Source organism: Neofelis nebulosa, chromosome 9 (assembly GCF_028018385.1).
Source record: "Neofelis nebulosa isolate mNeoNeb1 chromosome 9, mNeoNeb1.pri, whole genome shotgun sequence".
Lineage (NCBI taxonomy): Eukaryota > Metazoa > Chordata > Mammalia > Carnivora > Felidae > Neofelis > Neofelis nebulosa.
The window spans coordinates 79,716,918-79,736,376 of NC_080790.1; the positions used below are offsets into that span (position 1 = coordinate 79,716,918).

The window sequence follows — 19,459 nt, forward strand, 5'->3', positions numbered from 1 at the left end:
ATGCGATAGCAGAGATGATTCTCAAAAACACTATGCTTGGTGAAAGAAAGCTACCTATAAAAGAACACATATTTTATGACTCTATTTATAAGAAATGTCCCCAAAGGCAAGTATATGGAGACAGAAAGTAGATTAGTGGTTACCTAGCCCTAGGGTTGGGAACGGTGAATGACTGTAAATGGGCATGAGTTTCTTTTTAGGGTGAGGGAAGTGTTCTAAAATTGGATTGTGATGGTTGTACAAGTCAGTAAATATACACTTACTGTCAATATACACTTGCTGAATTGTACACTGGAAATGGGTGAGTGTTATGACATGGAAGTGACATCTCAGCAAAAGCCATTTAAAAAATCAATGTGGCAAAGTAATTCAGAAAAGAAAACAAGAAAAGCAGGACCAGTGCTGGAAACATATTTCAAAGTAAAACCTTGGATTGTAAGTAACTTGTTCTGCGAGTGTCCCAAGTGTTCCACAAGATGAATAAACATTTCTGATAAATTTTAACTTGATAAACGAGCGATGTCTTGCAATATGAGTAGTTCGTGATGCCGAACATCACATAGTCAAAACTGAGCCAATGGTTCTTGAAATTTGCTTTGATATATGAGTGCTTTGGATGACAAACATGTTCCCAGAACAAACTGTGCTCGCAAAACAAGGTTTTAACTGTATTTGGTACTGCTTGCAGGTTTCATACCCAAGTTCTGATGGGACAAGGAGATTCCTCTTTGCAGCCCCTCCTGGAGGCGAAGCTTTGTCCCCTGCCTCCGGTCCACAGTGGGTTTGGCAGGAGCAATCAGGAAAGACTTGCTGCGGACAAAGTCAGCTTGCTTCATGGGCTCCTATTAGGACACAAGAGAGACACCCTCTGTCTGGTCACTGACACTCTGAGAGGGGGCAAACATGACCAACAGCAGCGGGGCCACAGAACTTCTCTGCTGAGCTGAGTCATGCCACTGGTACTTTCTTGGCAGAGCTCTAATTTGTGCCCTTGCTGAGAGGAGCCTTTAGAATGTCAGACTCAGGCGAGTGTGGGGCCTTCTGCTATGCCCACACAGACGTCGTGGCTTCTGCCCTGTCCCCACACCTGGCCTCAGCCCTGCGTGTCAGATGGCAGGGATTCCATTTAAAAGTCATAATGAATTGTTTGGAAATAGTTTTGAAATTTTTATGACACCTGGTATGAACATGGATGCCCCAAACCAACATCATTGGTTAGTATTCACTTTAGAAATTCCCTTAGTCTGCATGCAGGGTTTCAGGGCTGGGTACGATGGAGGTTTGGGTTCAAACAAAGGAAAACAGATGCTGTTGGAGGCCGGGGCTCATTTCCTCACATGGCTGAAACACGCTTATGGGTTTATCATGGTGGCTATTAGGGGGAATACAGAAGCTGAGGGTCTCATCCTGCTTGTGAGCATAGATGCCTGGGGTTGAAAAAGCTGTTTCAGTGCAGAGTGTGAAGTGGAAACCCAGGTTCCAGCCCTGCAGCCCTAGGTGAGGAACAAGAAGCCCCAGCAGGTGGCCAGCATAGCAGCAAAAGCAGGGCTTGTCCATTACCATGCAACGAGCCGAGATGGAGCTGCTGACATGGTCACCACGCATCTGAGAAGTTATTTCAACCCCATTCCATTTCTCCAGAGGCTGAGCTGTGTTGCCCAGGGGGCAGGGCGCGGCGAGCTGCCTAAGCGATCCACCCACTTCTAACAGTCCAGCTCACACCGAGGGCACCCATTAGCAATCGTCAGAGGCAAGGGTCTCTATAATGAACACGCAGAATGTGTGGGGTGCTGGGCCTCAGCTCTAGCTGGCTAGTCCCACCCTCTATCTATAGAGACAGAAAACATTTGCTCTAAGCACCTGGGCTCTCTCGGGCGCCTTGGCTTGCTTTCCTATTTCTGACTTCAGGGTACGGACCCCAGGCTTGTCTTCCTGGTTAGGGGGCTGGTTGGGGGTCCCTCGCCGTTTCTGCCGAGCAATGGTGATCCAGGGTGGTGCAGGCTGGCCCTCGGCTGCAGGAGGTGGACCCTTCTCTGTGGGTAAAGACACAAGATTATGCAAAACAGCCCAGCCCCTGTCCAGTCTCACCTTGGCATCTCCCACACAGAGAATACTGCACAGAGGAGCTGGAGGCCAGGGTGTATGAGGGAGGAGGAGAGAGGGTCTGGGAAGCTTCTCTGGTGAGATCATTGCTTTTCTTCAGGGGACTTGGTTTTCTCACTTAAAGATGCATCAAACAGATGATGCTCCTCTAGTCTGAGCCACAAAAAATTAAATGCAACTGCTCCTATATGCACATTTAAAAGCCACATTCCTCCCACAGGATACTTTCTGGAATGAGATAAAAATCAGTATATAAATAAGATTTCTTTAATATAAGCCTGGCATTTTGGGCTAGTACATACTATGTGATTCCTGATTTTCTTGGAAGTTTTGTAGACACACTATTATTATTTTTTTAATTGTAAGCATAACCTTCCTTTTGTGGAGAGTGACACCAAAACTAGCCACAGTTGGTTTCCTTAATGTTCTAGAGAAAACAGAAATAGTGACTTTGTTTATTAAAAAAATTTTTTTTAATGTTTTTTTTTTTTTTATTTTTGAGAGAGAAAGATAGAGTGTGAGCAGGGTAGGAGCAGAGAGAGAGGGAGAGAGAGAATCCAAGCGGGCTCTGTACTGTCAGCACAGAGCCCAAAGCAGGGCTTGAACCCACAAATGTAAAAGCATGACCTGAGCCGAGATCAAGAGTCAGATGCTTAACTGACTGAGCCACCCAGGTGCCCCTAAAAAAATTTTTTTTAATGTTTATTTATTTTTTAGAGAGAGAAAGACAGAGTGTGAGTATGGGAGGGGTGCAGAGAGAGGGAGACACAAAATCTGAAGCAGGCTCCAGACTCTGAGCTGCCAGCACAGAGCATGATGCAGGGCTTGAACTCACAAACTATGAGATCATGATCTGAACTAAAGTTGGATGCTTAACTGACTGAGCCACCTAAGAGCCTCTATGAGTCCCTCTTTTTATCTCTGTATTTGCATATTTTCTTTGATGAAAATTTATTATCTTTATCCACAGAAAAAAGAAGCAAGCTTACACTCTTCAAGGAAATCTATGACTTAAATAGTGGCTTCTCACAGGCATATCAAAAGTACACCGAATCCAGGGTGTCTGGGTGGCTCAGCTGGTTAAGCAGCATCGGCTCAGGTCATGATCTCACAGTTTGTGAGTTCAAGTCCTGCATCGAGCTCTCTGCTGTTAGCACAGAGGCTGCTTTGGATCCACTGTCTCCTTCCCTCTCTACCCCTCCCCCGCTCATGTTCCCTCTCTCTCAAAAATAAAGAAACATTAAAAAAAAAAAGTACACCGAATCCAAAGGTTCCCCACAAGCCCGCCTTTCTGAATGTTTGCCTGCTACCTCAGAAAACAAAGACAGAAGTGTATCCCCAGATGCCTGGCCCCTGACCGCTTTCCCTTCTACACAGTGCACCTTGGTCAGCAAGGTGAAGGCAGGGCCCATGTCGCAGCAATGCCTGCAGGTATCTGTGATGACCTCTCGTTCTTGGTGGCTTGACATATACCACCCCTGGCTCTGACGTGATAGGATATTACTCTATTTGTTCTTGTTTCTGTCTCCAGTTTAACCTGCAGTCTTTCTCTCAGCCCCCCGGTCACCAAAGAGGGGCAGGGGACAGGAGCCCCTGCGCTGCAAGCTTCGGTCTCTCGTCAGAGTTGAGAAGGGCCTCTGGCTTCACATGCTGACCTCTTCCTGGACTGGACAGCCGGGAATGGCTCCCACTCTTCTCCTGGCTGCTCCCTGAAGCCTCCACCCTGCTGGTCCCCAGGGAGCCCTGCTCTATCTCTTTCATTTATCCCTTGCCCCTTCTTGCTTCTTCAGGCTCTCCCTAGCAGCTGACCTCTTCTCTGCTGCTTTGCAAAGTGCTTGGGTCTCCCACAGCTTGAAAAGAACTGTCACCACTAAGCCTCATCATCCCCATGAAGCCCGAGTCCTCTGTTCTCCTCCACCCTCCACCTCCAATGGCCTCTGCCTGTGTCTCTTCAGCTAATGCCTGACCCAGCCACAACATGAGCGCTGCTCTCTCCATCCACCTGACCATTGAACTGTAAATCCTGAGGTCTCCAAGTTCTCTACCTGCTCTACCCCTTGTACTGATGGAACTGTGTTAACCTTGCCTGGGAGGCCTGTCCTCCTTGGGTGTCTCCCTCCTGCTCCGGGTCCTTGTCGGACTCTTGCTCCCAAACCTGGGAATTCCTCCTTGCTCCTGATCCTCAGCCTTCATCGCTCCTTCTTCAAAATGTTCTCTCTGTTCCACGCTTGACTTCAAAACTCAGATTTGCTCAGACTACTTCTAAATGTACAATCATTTCTATTAGCCAGATCTCAACATTTCTGCTCTCCTCCTTCTCCTTCCCTTTGTTCTTCCTCCCTCCCTCCATCCCTCCCTCCCTTTGGCATTTCCTATGTGCAAGGACTGTGCTAAATGCTAAGGTGGAAAAATAAGCAGCCAATTGTCCTGTTCTTTCAAAATCTCAAAATCTAGTGCGGGAAACTAAACACAAACAAGCAACTGTAGTGGAAATTGGAAGATGCTACAGTTTACCAAGTGCTGGGTGGATGAAGGGCCTAACACTGGTAGGTGGTGGGTAAGGTGCTGTCTGGGTTGGGACCTGGAGAAGGAACCTTCCAGGCTGAACAGAGGGGCACCATAAGGCCTCCTAGGTGGAAGGGGCAGAAGGCAGAACAGTAGGCAGGCTGGCTGAGAGGGGCTGATGGATCATGAAGGGACAGACTGAGAAGGGTCTTCTTGGCCTTTTTCCTGTCTGTAATGGGGAGTCCTGGGGTTTGAACCAAGGGCACACTCTGAAGGCTGTGTGGAGAGGAAGTCAGACTGGGGAGGGATAGGAGGCTATGAGGTGAGGAAGGAGGCTATGGCCACAGTCCAGGAGGTGACAGGGATTAGACACCCTGTTCCAGAATCATCCCTACTTGCCCATGAAGGGCCTGCCCAGATGCTGCCTTCTCCATGAAGCCTACTCTGGTCAGCCTGTCTGGTCAGCCTAGATGAATATGCTCTCCCTCTCCTAATCTCTCTTAAGAGATTTACCCCACTTCTTGGCTCACTGTCTGCCTCACTGATATATGCTTTCAGTCATTAGAACTTCTTATTTATTTAACAGACACACTCTGCAGACTATGCACCATGTAGTGTCCTAATATTAGCTCATTTATGATGTTGTTTTACATTTTATATCTCATCTGAAGAACCCAGTGATTGCCTAGCACACAGAAGGTGGTTCCGTGTTTTACAGAAAGTCTGCATTTCTCTTACCTTAATCTCAATCTCTCATTCCAGGGAAACCTCATGGTCTTTCTAGACTTTTAACGTTTTTCTTTTATTTTTCAGAGACAGAGAGAGAGACAGAGTGCGCTAGTGAGCAGCAGTGGGCAGGGAGGCGGAAGGGCGGGGACACACAGAGGATCTGAAGCCGGCTCCATGCCAACAGCACAGAGCCCGATGTGGGGGCTCGAACTCACGAACCATGAGATCATGACCTGAGCCAAAACCAAGAGTCAGACGCTTAACCGACTGAGCCACCCAGGTGCCCCTGGACTTTTAACTTTTTTCTTAAGAAGATTTCGTTCCATTTCTCCTTTGATATTTTCCTCACACTCAATGACAGTTGTGCCCTCCATTTGGTCCTGGCCGGAATGAGATGTGTGGTGGTGCCGTCCTGCCTGCTCTGTCCTACACATGCTTGCTGCTCAGGAGCCTTTGCCACAGCACAGGCTGACTGGAGAGAGGGATTTTACTACAGGTTTAAACTCATTACCTTAGTCAACAGAATATTCTGAATAATTCTGTCAAGACTACAGATACACAGAGAGAAAATTTCCATCCCAAGTTTTAACCTAGAGGCTGAATGGCAGCTACGAAATGCCACAGTGGCCCCGCACCTCTGGGGCCAGTGCTCTGGGTGGCTCTCCAGTCCCTCAGGTCTGTGTAGGGCAAGTGACACATGTGTCATTCTCACCACGAGGGTACAAGACAGCTCTGAGGAATTTCTATACCCTATTTGGGCCAAAAAAGAGTATTTAAAAACTCACTGGAAAAGGTTATACAGGGGCTATGTAGCATTCCTAGGGACCATGCGGATCAGGGGCCTAGAGCAAGGGCGGCTGGGTGGCTTAGTTGTTAAGCATCGGACTTGGGCTCAGGTCATGATCTCACAGTTCCTGAGTTCCAGCCCCACATTGGTGAGCTTAAGTCTTGCTTTGGGTGAGCCCTGCTTCTCTCTCTCTCTCTGTCCCTCTCTCTCTCGCTTGCCCCTCCTGTCTCCGACTCCCTTGCATCCTCTCTCTCTCAAACATAAAATAAAAAATAAAATAAAATGGAGGCCTACAGCAAGGCTGGGGGCCCTCCTAGACCAGGCTCAAGGCTGACAGCTCACTGGACCAGAGACAAATCCTATTCTGTCCAGTTTGGTCATAGGAACTGCGGTCTTGTAATCAATGCAGCTAGGTTCGGCTTGGCAAGAGGTGGCTTTTCTTTCCTTACATGGAGAGCATGCTGGCAGATTTCTTTGCAAGCAAAGAAGGCTCACTGGCCTCGGCTTTGCCTGTCAGTGGGCAGCTGTACTTTGTGTGTGAGTGTGTACACCTGTGTCAGGCATTCATGGGCAGGCTCATGGGACAGAGTGAGCTCTGCACCCATGCCCTGCTGTGCCAGTGTGACATCAAACAACCTACAATGGCAGTGCCACCAAGCACTGGGCCAGGCGCACGGCCGAGATTTTTCGGCAACCATTTTTCTTCTTTGGTTCCTATTTCTTTTCCCTGAGTGGTGGCCTCTCCTTGTATTCGGTATTTGGTGCTCTCTCCTTACCCCTTCATTCCTTGTCATGTCAGGAATGCGAGTGGGCCAGAGGGACCCTGACGGCCTCCAGACCCTTTCACAGGACAGTTCAGGACCAGCCTCATGGGTGGAGGGCACAGGAATGGTGGGAGAAATTCCAGGCACTGGGAAGGAAGCTTCCTACCATGGTTCAGAGAGGCCCAGGATTCCACCTGGAGCCTCACAGAGCCCACATGGAAGTGCCTGTGCCAGGTGAGTGCAGGCAGAGCGGCTGGGTAAAGAGCTATTCTGCTCTGTGGCAGAAGACCCAGCTGCCCAGCTGGCTACTCTGGTCTGCACTCCCATTCCCTGCACATGGTGCCACAGCAGGGGCAAGGACTGTGGGGCATGTGCTATACTCCACAAGGGGAGGGAGGGGAGAGGAATGAAGACACAGGTAATGTGTAGGATAAGGCAGGTTGCAGGTGCCAAGTATCTTACTATGTGACCGCTCTACTGCATGAATATTCAGGGTCAAGGTTCAACCATAAAAAAAGCTTCTGAGATTAAACACGTTCAAAATGTCATTAATCCCAGGCTAATATAGATGTGGCAGCAGATTAAATAAAAGGAGCTGAAAACACTCCTTTGTTTACTCCTTTCTGCCTCAATACACAGACAGCCTTAATCTTCTGGGGATTTGGCTAAAGGGCTCTGACATCTCAATTTCTCCTCCCCACTTGACAACAGGTTTTTAAGCAGTTGGGTGTGCCTGGGTTTGCAACCAACAGCCCAGGAGCGTTTCTCACGCACAGGAAACCACTGATTCATGTCTGTATCTGTGTGATCTCCTTTACAGAGAGTCTGAAAGAGATGGACTCCCCCAAACACGTCTCCCCTGGAAAGGAAGACAGCAAATTTGATCTGCTGTACAGCATATGTAGAGTAAAACTTCTGGAAGACACAACACTTTCGATGCAGGAAGCTGTAACAGCCACAACGCTTGCCCTAAATAACTTAATTTCACATGAGGGCAACTTTTGATCAGGAAAATTATTTTTGTTGCTGTTATTTTGAGGATATGATTCTGTCAAAGAGGGAGGCTATGAGAAGTTTATACATTAGATTTTCTCCAGATTCCTTCTTTCTTCTTAACACATTCTCCTTCTTCAAGGGTTTGGTTTAAAAAGTATATTTATTGTTCAAGCATTCATCTCCAAGAGAGTTTGTTCTTGTGGTTGGTTCAGTAGGCTGTGGTAATGAGGACTGCTTCCTCCTTGGGGCCAGGAAACGGAGCAGCTACTGATGTGGCCCTGGGGCCTCCATGTCTAAGATTAAGGCCTCGGGCTAGCAAGGTGCTTTGGGGCAAATTCCAGAATCTTTCTGTCACTCAATTTCGGTGTCAAATGAGGAAAGGAGCAGTGTGTACCTCTCCTAATGTGACTGAAGACCGAAAGAGATCATCATGCGCTGTCTACACCTCCTTAGTGATGGTAAAGGTGTAATGAGATATAAGCCACAGAAGGCACTTAGCACAGTGCCTGGCATCTTGTAAGCTGAAGAGTGTGAGCTGCCCTCGCAAAGGGTGCTGTTGTTATTTTGTTGTTGTTAGTCCCACTTGAGAAGAGATGCAGACTTTGGTCAAATCCTAGCCAGGACATGGTGGAGACCAATGAGCCCTTTACCAATGTCCTCTCCCATGATAAGAAAACAGAAGCAAGCACCGGGATGTCTCCCAGCCTTTAACTGGGCCAGGTGGCCAGGCTGACTCTTGGTTCCTGAGGACATGATCTGCAATAGTCCAAGCAGACTAACTCTTGATGCTCTGTGTGTCCTGGTCTCCTCATGAGCCACACCATCAGGGCAGGGGCCTCCTCCTAGCCATCTCTGCATGTGCTGTGCCCCACATGGGCTGGGGAGGGTGGGAAGGCCAGCAAGGTCTGAACAAGGCCATGGACGAGCCTGGCCCAAGTAACCCAGTGCCCACTGAAGCCACACTCTCTAGAATAGCACTCTGTTCCTCCTTGTAGACACTATGCCCTGTGGACAGCTGGCTAGCAGACAGACCCTGATGCAGCTACACACTGCCCAAGATGGCAGCCCAATTTTCATCCATCTGCCCAGGAGCCTACCATATATATCACTCTGAAAATACCCTATCACACACAACTCTAAATACAATGGGGAAGAAAACCACACAGTTTCTGGACACATGTTTGGCATTTTAACCGAGCTATTTGTATACAGGAAGACTTAAAATTAACCATTCAGAAGATCCTCAGTGTGAAACCATTTCTAGAGATATATTCAACCAGCCCTCTGTGAGGCAGATGCTTCTTACTACTTCATTTTGACTTGCTAGTCAGTGATGGGTTCCCCCCCTTTTTGGTGCCTATTACAATTCAGCCTTGAGGTACTGTTTCTTTCATTTGGAAAGACTTCTATAAGGACCCGCTGAGCAATTGAGGCTGGGACTCCAACAGTGGTCTACATCCCATATGACATGCAGGACAGCTGAGTCTGGAAGGTGGGAGTTGTCATGAAGACTGTCTTCTGGGTGAGAGGCAATGAGCTGTACGATGTAAACTACCAGGATTTCCTGCCCTTTGGCTGAGAAAAATAAAGCAAATCTATGCCCTAAGCCAACACACAGTGGGACAGCAGGATTCTTACGTCTCTTGAAAGTTTTTGGAGCCACAATTTTTAAGAATCTTTTTCCTTTCGCAAAATGTCTTCCTTGTTTATAAAAGTACACATGCACATTGTACAAATCCAGAAAACAGATGAAAGTATAAAGGAGAAGGAAATTTCCCATAAATCAATAACCCAGGAGAGTGTGCTAACACTTTGGCATGCTTCTTGGAATCTTTTTCTGTTACGCTGTCATTTTAAATATCTTAAAAATATGAATCAATGGCTCATTCCCAGCTTTGCAAAACATTCTTTGTGGAAGGAGAGGCCTGAGTTTACGCTCTAAGATTTCTGATCTAATGTGCATGTATCATTAACATCTGTCACAATTAGCCGAAGCCAGAACAGTGCCTAGGTGTTTCAATAACAGCAAACATCCTCCGTTTCTGCCTCCCCTTCAGGTCTTCTGCCACAGACCTGGTTTACATGGAGGTGATGACGTGTCTAAACACACACTAAGGGGATTGCTGGAGTGGGGGTGGGGTCCTGGGCTCTGGGGACACATGGGACCTCACCTATGTTAAGGGTTTATGTCAGGCTTCCTTTTTTTTTTTTTAATGTTTATACACACACACACACACACATACACATATATACGTATATATATGTGTGTGAGTGTGTATATATATATATATTTTTTTTTTTTTGAGAGGAGAGATCAAGAATGAGCAGGGGAGAGGCAGAGACACAGAGGGAGACAGAATCCCAAGAAGGCTCCTCGCTGTCAGCACAGAGCGCAATATGGGGTTTGAACTCATGAACTGTGAGAACATGACCTGAGCCAAAACCAACAGTAGGATGCTTAACCGACTGAGCCACCCACACGCTCCTATATGCCAGGCTTCCTATATGAAAGCTGAGGGTTTGGTGTTTTTCTAAGCATTTACTGAGTGATTATCCATCTCAGCTTACACAGATAGCCCCTGATCAATACATGCCTGCAAAGTCTGCAGTCGCTCTTCACCAGTTCTGTCCACGAGCCAGGCTGGGTGATCTTACAGTGGAACTTGGGCTTTTAATTCTTGTGTGAGCATTTGTCTCAAAACTGTGCTGAGCATTTGGGGAGTGAGGGCTTTTCACAGAGTAAGCTCCCATTCTGAATATGTGTGATGGGCTGTGTTCTATTTCCACCTCCAGATTGAACTAATTGCCATTCCTACCTTTCCCATTTAACCAATACAGTCAGTCCTCACTGTTCGCGGATTCCATATTTGTGAATTTGCCTACTCACTATAATGTATTTGTAACGCCCACACCAGTTCTTATGACCATTCATGGTAATTTGCAGACATGTGCAGAGAAGTGAAAAATTCGAGTCTTTGGACAAGCACGGTCCCAGCTGATGAGACTCTGTTTCTTTCCTGTTTCTGCTCTCATACTGTGAACAAATGTCCTTTTTGAGGTATACTTGGTGCCACATTTTTTGCATTTTTATGGGGTTTTGGGGGTGATTTTACTGTAAAATAGCTCCCACGTCTAGTGCTAAAGTGCTGTCTGGTGTTCCTGACCACAAAAAGGCTGTTAGGTATGTCACAGAGAAAATACGTGTATCAAATGAACTTCATTCAGGCATGAGTTTCAGTTTTGTTGGCTGTGAGTGGGATGATAATTAATCAACAATACATACAATACAGTGTCTTAAACATAAACACAAATAAAACAAGGGTATTGCTGATCATTTGACAAAATGTTGTAATCAGAGGCCCACTAGCTCTGATTTCTACTCTTTCTTCTAGGAGCAATGGTTCAGTATTCACTAATTCACTGTTCACAGCAACTTTATGGAGTATAACTACTACACATAATGAGAATCAACTGTACCTGGTGAGTGCCCACGAGGCACCAGGCCCTTTGGCAAGTGCTGAGTCTACAGACAGGAAGGCTGTTTCTAATCTAACACATCTCTCCAGTGCACTGCACACCGGGTCTCCTGCAAGGGCAATCAGAGATTGAGGGATCCTTCGACAGCTAGCACATATTCCACAGTCTGGGAATGAGTTCCAGAGCCTGCTGGCAGAAAACACAAGGGGCCTCTGGGGTACTGGTCTCATTCTGTTTCTTGTCTGGTGTGTTTGGTGTGTGAAAATTCACTGAGACACACATGATCTGTATATTTCTCTGCATATGTATCACTCTTCAGTAAAAATTAAAAACAAAAACAAAAACAACCCACAAAAACTACTCTAAGATAACCGGGATTCGCTTGGTGCTTGGATAGCAACCAGGAAGGAGTCCGGGTCCCTGTCGAAATACAGAAACGAGGCAAGTCTGCACTGTGGAGCTATTTCCACACTGCAGTTAGGCAAGGCTACTGCCAGAGGGAGTGAGGGTTCTCTCATGGATGCCCTCTCCCTGGTCAGCAGAAGCTTCCCATCCTCTTCACTTCCCCTCAGACCTCAAAAGCACCCTGAGGTCCTTGGCCCACTTGCCTTCCTACTGCTGTCCTCCATCACCCCACGAATCTCCCTCTTCCCTCCATCCTCTGAAGGCTTATCCTGAATCCGTTCTCCATTTCCTCTCCTAAATAAGACCCCACAGATCAGCAAGGGCAGAGAACTTGCCTCTCTAAACACTCTCTTCACAGCCCCCTGGCAAAATGGAGCTCTCAAGGAGGGCAGCTACTATGTCTGGGAGCCTCTTTGCTGGCCACTGGGGCCAAACTGTCCTTACCGCTGTTCCCTATTCCAAGGTCAGGAGGCGCTGCCAGGGTCTCCTCCTCACCCCAGCTCCTGAAACCCACCTTCAGACCTACAGATTGTCTCTCTCATGATCTTCAAACCCCATGGCAGGAAAAAAAAATGCCACTGTTGTTTTAAATGGTCCGGGTAGCTTGTTTCTATCATAAGAGGTGAGAACCTGTGAAGGCCAAGACTGTGCCCTTTACCCTGGTATTGTGGGAAGTCTCTAGGGAACATCTTACACTTGCTCACCCACGAAGGGCAAACAACGCTGATAACGAAGTTATGGTTGTATAAGTGATTCAGTCCTGGTGAAAGGGCCGATGGAGTCAGGTTTCTCAATGTCACAGCATATTCACCAGGGGAGAGTGGTCAGTCCTTGTCCCAGGGCAGGGATTTGTGCAGGCCTCCATAGTGGGAACTGATGTGAGTCTTTTTCCCAGGGGGGGTCCTGGGGTCTGCCTGGTTTTTTTCTTGTTACAGCACTAGCTATAACTGCTTTAAGACTCTGTTGCTCATAGGCAAAATCTGTGAAAAAGCATTTATAAACAAAAATCAATGCATGTCGGGCACCAGGGTGGTTCAGTTGGTTACACCTCCAACTCTTGATTTCAGCTCAGGTAATTGATTTCATGGTTTGTCAGTTCAAGCCCCTTGTCAGGCTCTGTGCTGATAGTGTGGAGCCTGCTTGGGATTCTCTTTCTCTCTTCCTCTCTCTGATCTTCTTCTGCTCTCTCTCTCTCAAAATAAATAAATAAACTAAAAAATAAAATAAACCTAAACATTTTTAAAAACGACTGTGAATCGTATTCGGATTTGGATGTGTGAGGTCAGGAACCTGGTCACATGCAAGCACATTTATTGGGGGTGCCCCAGTCATTTGATGCTTTGCCAGGCTCTTTGCTGAACTTCAGGTGCAGCTGCCCAGCCTTCACATGTAAAGGCTGGCAGACATTCCCAAGCTGCCCACCCTGATCCCTACATCTCAAAGTGGAGACCCAGGAAGCCAGAGACAGGTTCAAGGACACAGAGTTGTGATACACATGCTTGGACTCAAAGTCCATTTGCTTAACTGCCACTGTCCGTGCAATTAAAACAGCCTCTAAGCAGAAGGCAGTGACCAAAGTCCAACTCTGAGCATAGAGACAGCTGCTGTCCAGTAACCGCCAGGTAATATAACGGGGACCTTACAAGGATATGGGGATGGAAAGGCACTGTTAATTTGAAGATAATTTTTAGCTACAGCAGATGATGGAGAAAAGGTAGCAAAACTATTATATTACACGGCACCCTCTTATAATTCAAAATGTACACAAACACCTCACTTTGGATTCTTTGCGGATCTCCAGGAGCAGCTGGAATTCTGCAAGATCTTTCTCAAGTGGTCACCAGAGAACAAGTAATTAGTTTGAGGGATAGCCCTTGTACACAGAGCTTAGATTTTTCCTTCCTCTCTTACCTCTGGGCTGCCCTCACTCCCCCTGAACAGGTAGGGAAACTTCTCCCCACCCAAGAAGTGTTCACAGCTCAGGTTTATTCAGTCTTGATTTTCAGAGCAATACCATATTCCTAATGAACCTCACAACCCTGCTTTCAATCCCCATTTCAGAGACAGGAACACAGAATCTCATGGAGTAAAGGACTTGTCCAGGGTCACACTGCCAAACGCAGGCTTTTCCTCTACTCTTCATTCACCACATCACACACCCTCTCATAGTAAGGAGTATGACCCCACAACTTTCCTATATACCATTTTCTCCCTGTTATAATCTACTCACTGAGTGGCAAACAGTAGTTACTTGGCTTTGGCACTACTGACAGGTGGGGCTGGATGATCCTTTGTTGCTGGGGGCCTTCCCGTGCACTGCAGTATGTTTAACCTCTGCCCACGAGATGCTGGTAGTGCCTCCTTCTTACCACAGTCATGACAGTCAAATATGTCTCCAGATACTGCCAAATGTCTGCGGGGGACAAAGTTGTCCTCACTTGAGAACCACCACAGTATAGCATAACAGTGAAGAGCATCTGGCTGCAGAGGTAGTCTACGTGGCTCCACACTCCCCTCCACAGTTTACCTGCTATGTTCCCTTGGGCAAGTTCTTTGGCCTAAGTTCCAGCTTTCCCATTTATAAAATAGGATTCTTGTTGCAAATTAAAATGTAAAACATTTAATATGAGCCTTGGCACTTAGTGAGTGCATAATATACATGAACTATTATTGTCACTATACAGAGTGTGTATAAGTGTGGTGAGTAAATCCACTGTAGACCCTAAGGGAAGCTGATGTAGTGAGGGAGACACACACACACACACACACACACACACACACACACACACACACAGGTGAAAGTGTAATGATGCTTTGACAGCAGGCACATTTTTGGGAACAGCACAGAGCACAACCCTTACAGGGTGTCAAGAAGATGCTACTTGCCCTGAAAGAGTGCCATCCGACAGAACTTTCTGCAGCGATGGAAATGATCTCTGTGCTGTCAGCTAGCCATGAGATATGGGGCTGCTGAGTCCTTGAGATGTGGCTAGTATGACTGAGAAACTGAAGTTTTAAATTTAATTTTAATTCATTCAAGTTTACATTTAAATAGTCACGTGCTAGGGATCCCAGTGGGCTCAGTCAGTGAGCATGAGACTCACTGATAGTGAGTTTGAGCCCCATGTTGGGGGGGAGAGTTTACATAAAAAAATAAAGTAATATAAACAGACATATGAGGCTAACAGTTCCATGTTGGTTAATGCAGATCTAGATCCTTGCTACTCAAATGTTGGTCTGTACACCAGCAGTAATGTCCCCATCAGAATCAGAGTCTTCATTTTAACGAGATTCACAAACATTTGTAAGTTTGAGAAAGTGCTGCCCAAGAACAGACGTTCTCAGTGTTAGCCACACATTAGAATCACTTGTGGAGTCTTTAATACTCCCATTGTCTGGGGCTCACCCTGCACCCATCAACCTGAACCTGTGGGGGTGATGACCCCAATTTGCGTCCATCACTGGGAAGCAGTGATATCAATGCTGCTCCAAACTTCCAGCCTGAGGGAGCCTTGGAGAGCCCATGATGCTGCCTTCTGGCGACACAGAGCACCCGTCTGACCAGGTGGTCCAGTTCCTGAACTGGGCTGATGCCCCCACCCTCCACCCCCCACCGCTCCAGGATCTGGTGAACCCTCCCCTCCTGAAATCAGCCAGTGCCCCCTGCCTTGTATCTGGACATCTACTCCCAGGACCACCCCACTGATGCCCACACAGTCCTCAACTGTGGTCTTACTGCTCAGGCTTTTGGCACTCTCTGCCCAGGACACTCACCCACTTCTGTCATGAAGACGCTGCCGTCTCTCTTCAAGTGCACTCTTCTCCCACCAGCCCTGGGATAAGTGCATAGGGGTCTTCAGTCCCTACATGAGGTTATGGCTGCCCTGGAGAAAGTGCTGCCGTGCACTCTGAAGTGGCAGCAGCATGCAGATGGATGGTGGGGGGCACTGCCTCTCCACACCCTAGGAGATGGGCTGCACCTTTGCAGGAGCCTGAATGCTGGGCTGGCAAGTTTTAGACAGAGCAAAGCACAGCATGGCCCTGATCTCCTACAGTCCATCACCCTTCCCCAGATAGAGCCAGAAGATTCTCAGTAACTTCCTAGTCATTCTCAGGTCCTAGCAGTCACTGTGGTCACTTTGGAATATGACGTAGATTTTAGGTTGAGTCAGTATTAAGTCTCCTGTTCCCATGAATGCAGGGTGTCTGAGCTGGGGTGGGAGGTCCTTTCCCAAGTGCTTAGGGTCTGGGAAGGAGGAAAGGTGGGGAGAATAGGCAGGGTTCTCCTGTGATTGGCTCCTACCATTGCCTCAGTGGGCTCCATCCAATCTGGGGCTGGCAGGTGTCTGAGACTGAGCCAGGGATGCTCATCTGCAGCTATGCCTCTCTGGCTGTGACTCAGCTCCTCCTCTGCTCTTGCTGCTGTGTCCCTTTGCCCTCTCCATCAGGCAGGGCTCTGGGAGCACAGGTGTGTTATGTGGCAGCCATGGTGGCCTTAATCCAGCACTGGTCTCCCAACTGCAGGGCACACCTGTCCAGCTCTCCCAGAAGTCCCACACAAGGCCCCTTTTGTAGACTCTGGACAAGGGAGGCCTCCTGACCCCACCCCATTGAGCTGGGGGCTCACAGAACTGTAGCTGTGCTCCTGGAAGAAAGTGTTTTGCAAATCCCCCTTCTTCCTCTCCCCTCTCAGGGCCCCTGTATATTCTCAGGGGGTGGGGTGGACTCCTCACAATATTCTACGCACACGCTCTCTCTGGGTTCTCGTTGGTGCCCTCACTGGTTTCACCAGGGACAGAGAGAATCCCATTCCCATATACTGTTGTTCTATGCAGCTCAGATGAGTATATTTTGGTACATCCTTAGGAAGTTATGACTGTACTGTTGGAAACTACATCACATTTTGTAGTTACAAAGCTTTTGCTGCCCTGTGCATTACTAATAACTTCTCCTTACAAAGGAGGAAATTAAGACTTAGAGGTTAAGGAATCTCATTTGCTCAAAATCCCACAGCCCCTGAAAGGTGGACCTTGCAGTAAAACCTCCAAACCCACACTCTTCAATCTTACCACCCAGCCCCCTGCCTTGCCCTTGTACCTGTCCATGCAAACCACGGCGGGGTTCCGTGGGGAACCCACTGCAGGCCACAAGACCCCCAAGCACAGATACTCCATAGAGAAAAACAAAAATGTGGATGTTCTCAGGGAGCTCAAGATTGAGTTCAGAAATGCAGAGTGCATTCAGGGCAAGCAGGAGTGTGTGCAGAGTGCCAAGGGAAGCTGGTGACACAGGTGGGGCTGGAGATGTCAGAGGAAGTGAACGAGTGGCAGGCAAACTTAGAAGGCTGAAATGTCGACCTTGGCCAGAATCCACAAAGCCCTAAATGCCCCCCCCGCCCCCAGGAAGGCATATACAGTGGGAAGGTATAGAGAGTTTTAAAGAGGAAAGCTCCATGGTTAGACCCAGACCTGGGAAGAGAGAGTTGCAGGGAAGTGCTGTGGGCATTGGGTTAAAGACTAAGAGATCTGACTATGCTGACAGCTCAGAACCTGGAGCCTGCTTGGTATTCTCTGTCTCCCTTCTCTCTGTCCCTCCCCGACTCACACTCTGTCTCTTTCAAAAATAAACAAACATAAAAAAAAAAAAAAGAGCTGATGTGGGGGCAAGATAAAGACACTTCACATTAAGATAAAGCCAGGACCCACTGACCAAGGAGGACCTTTTTCATCCATCAGATTGAAAAAAAAACCTGTGATTTTTTTCATCTAGTGCTAATGAGAGGTTCTCTACTCTATGCAAAGAGGTGTAAATTGGTACTACCTTTATGGGGGGGTGCAATCTGAAGCTAAAAACTGCACATGCCCTTGAGCCAGAAAGCCCACTTTTAAGAATCTGTCCTACATGAGCACTGGGTGTCATGTGTAAGAGAGGAATCACTGGGTTCTACTCCCGAAGCCAAGACTACACTATGTGTTAACTAACTTGAATTAAAAAAAAAATCTAGGGGCGCCTAGGTGGCTCAGTAGGTTAAGTGTTTAACTTCAGCTCAGGTCATGATCTCACAGTTCGTGGGTTTGAGCCCCGTGTTGGGCTCTCTGCTGTTAGTACAGAGCCTGCTTTGGATCTTCTGTCTCCCTCTCTCTGTCTCTCCCCTGCTCGCTCTCTCCCTCTCTCAAAAGGAAATTAAAAAAACATTTAAAAAAAAACCTATCCTACAGAAGGAACAGTGTAACTCCATAGAGATAAAATAGACAAGAATGGTTACTGCAGCAAAAGGAAAAAAAAAACCTCAACACACTCAGAATGCCCTTCAGTAGGGAATGGCTAAATAAAATATGGTACAGGCACTATGCAGCCCTTAAAAGGAATGAGGTCAAGTGACTCACTCTGATCAGAAAAGAGGCCCATGTCTTATCGTGGAGTGAAAATATCAAATTGTGAGCCAACATGTATAATATTTTTGTGATTAAAAAAAGGGGGGATTCATCTGTGTGTTGTTCATACTGATGCAGCTCTGACTGCTACTGGCATGGGAAAGAGCTGGTGGTGGTTCCTTCTGTGGGTGGGATTTGAGATATTCAGAATGGGTGGAGAGAAGGTCACTGTCACTTTTTTGTATCATTTAAGAGATTATTTAAAAATTTACATGGAGTAAAATTCATTTTTGTTACAGGGTTTTAGGAGTTTTAATACCCTTAGATTCTTACAAAAAGTCACAAATAGGATATGGAACAATGTCAACACCAAACAATTCTCTCATGCCTCCCCTTTGTAGGGACCCTATCTTTATCCCCAGCCCATGACAACTACGGATCTGTTCTCTGTATTTTTGCCTCATCCATATGTCATATAAATGGAATAATACGGTTTGTAATCTTTTGAGACTGCCTGCTTTCACTTAGCACATGCATTTAAGATGTTACGGTGTGTACTGGAAGTTCATTCTTTTTTATTGCTGAGTAATATTCCATTGTTTGGATGACCAATTGAAGGATATTTGGAGTGTCCCCAGTTTTGGGGGATTATGAACAATGTTGCCATAAATATTCATGTACAGGCTTTCGTGTGAACCTAAGTTTTCATTTATCTAGGATAAATACTTAGAAGTGGGATTGCTATGTTATAAGGTAAGCGTATTTGATTTTGTAAGAAACTGCCAAACTTTTCCAAAGTGACTGCACCATTCTGCACTTCCTCTAGCAATGTACGAGAGCTCCAGCTGCTCTGCCTCCTCCCCAGCGCGTGGTCGTATTAGCTTTGTTTCAGCCATTCTAATATGTGTATAATGCTATCTCATTATGGTCTTAATTGGAGTTTCTCTAATGGCTAATGATGTTTCACGTGCTTATTTGCCATCTCTGTATTCCCACTGGTGAAATATTTGTCCATGTCTTCTGCTTGTTCTAATTGTATTTCTTTGCTTTGTACTGTTGACCTTTAAGAACACTTTATATATTTTAGACACTAGTCCTTTGTGGGATATGTGGTTTGTAGATATCTTCTCGTATTCTGTAGCTTGTCTTTTTTCATCCTCTTAATGGGGTCTTCGGCAGAGCAAAAGTTTTTAATTCCAGTGAAGTCCAATTTATCAGTTTTTCCTCTTATGGATCGTGCTTTGATGTCAAGTCTAAGAACTCTTTGTCTAGTCCTATGTTTCAAAGATTTTCTCCTAAGTTCCTGAAAATCTTCTGGT

General features: G+C 46.8%; 1 protein-coding gene across 4 annotated transcripts in view; it reads right to left on the reverse strand.

Moving 5' to 3' along the window:
- CRACDL (CRACD like) overlaps positions 1-19,459 on the reverse strand; it is a 140,933-nt gene that overhangs the window by 1,218 nt on the left and 120,256 nt on the right. For all 4 annotated transcript variants that reach the window (XM_058684376.1, XM_058684375.1, XM_058684377.1 and 1 more), the window contains 2 exons: positions 1,861-2,033; positions 698-842 (listed from right to left, as the gene is read on the reverse strand). In XM_058684376.1, coding sequence (XP_058540359.1) covers positions 698-842; positions 1,861-2,033 — 318 coding nt within the window. The remainder of the gene's footprint in view (positions 1-697; positions 843-1,860; positions 2,034-19,459) is intronic.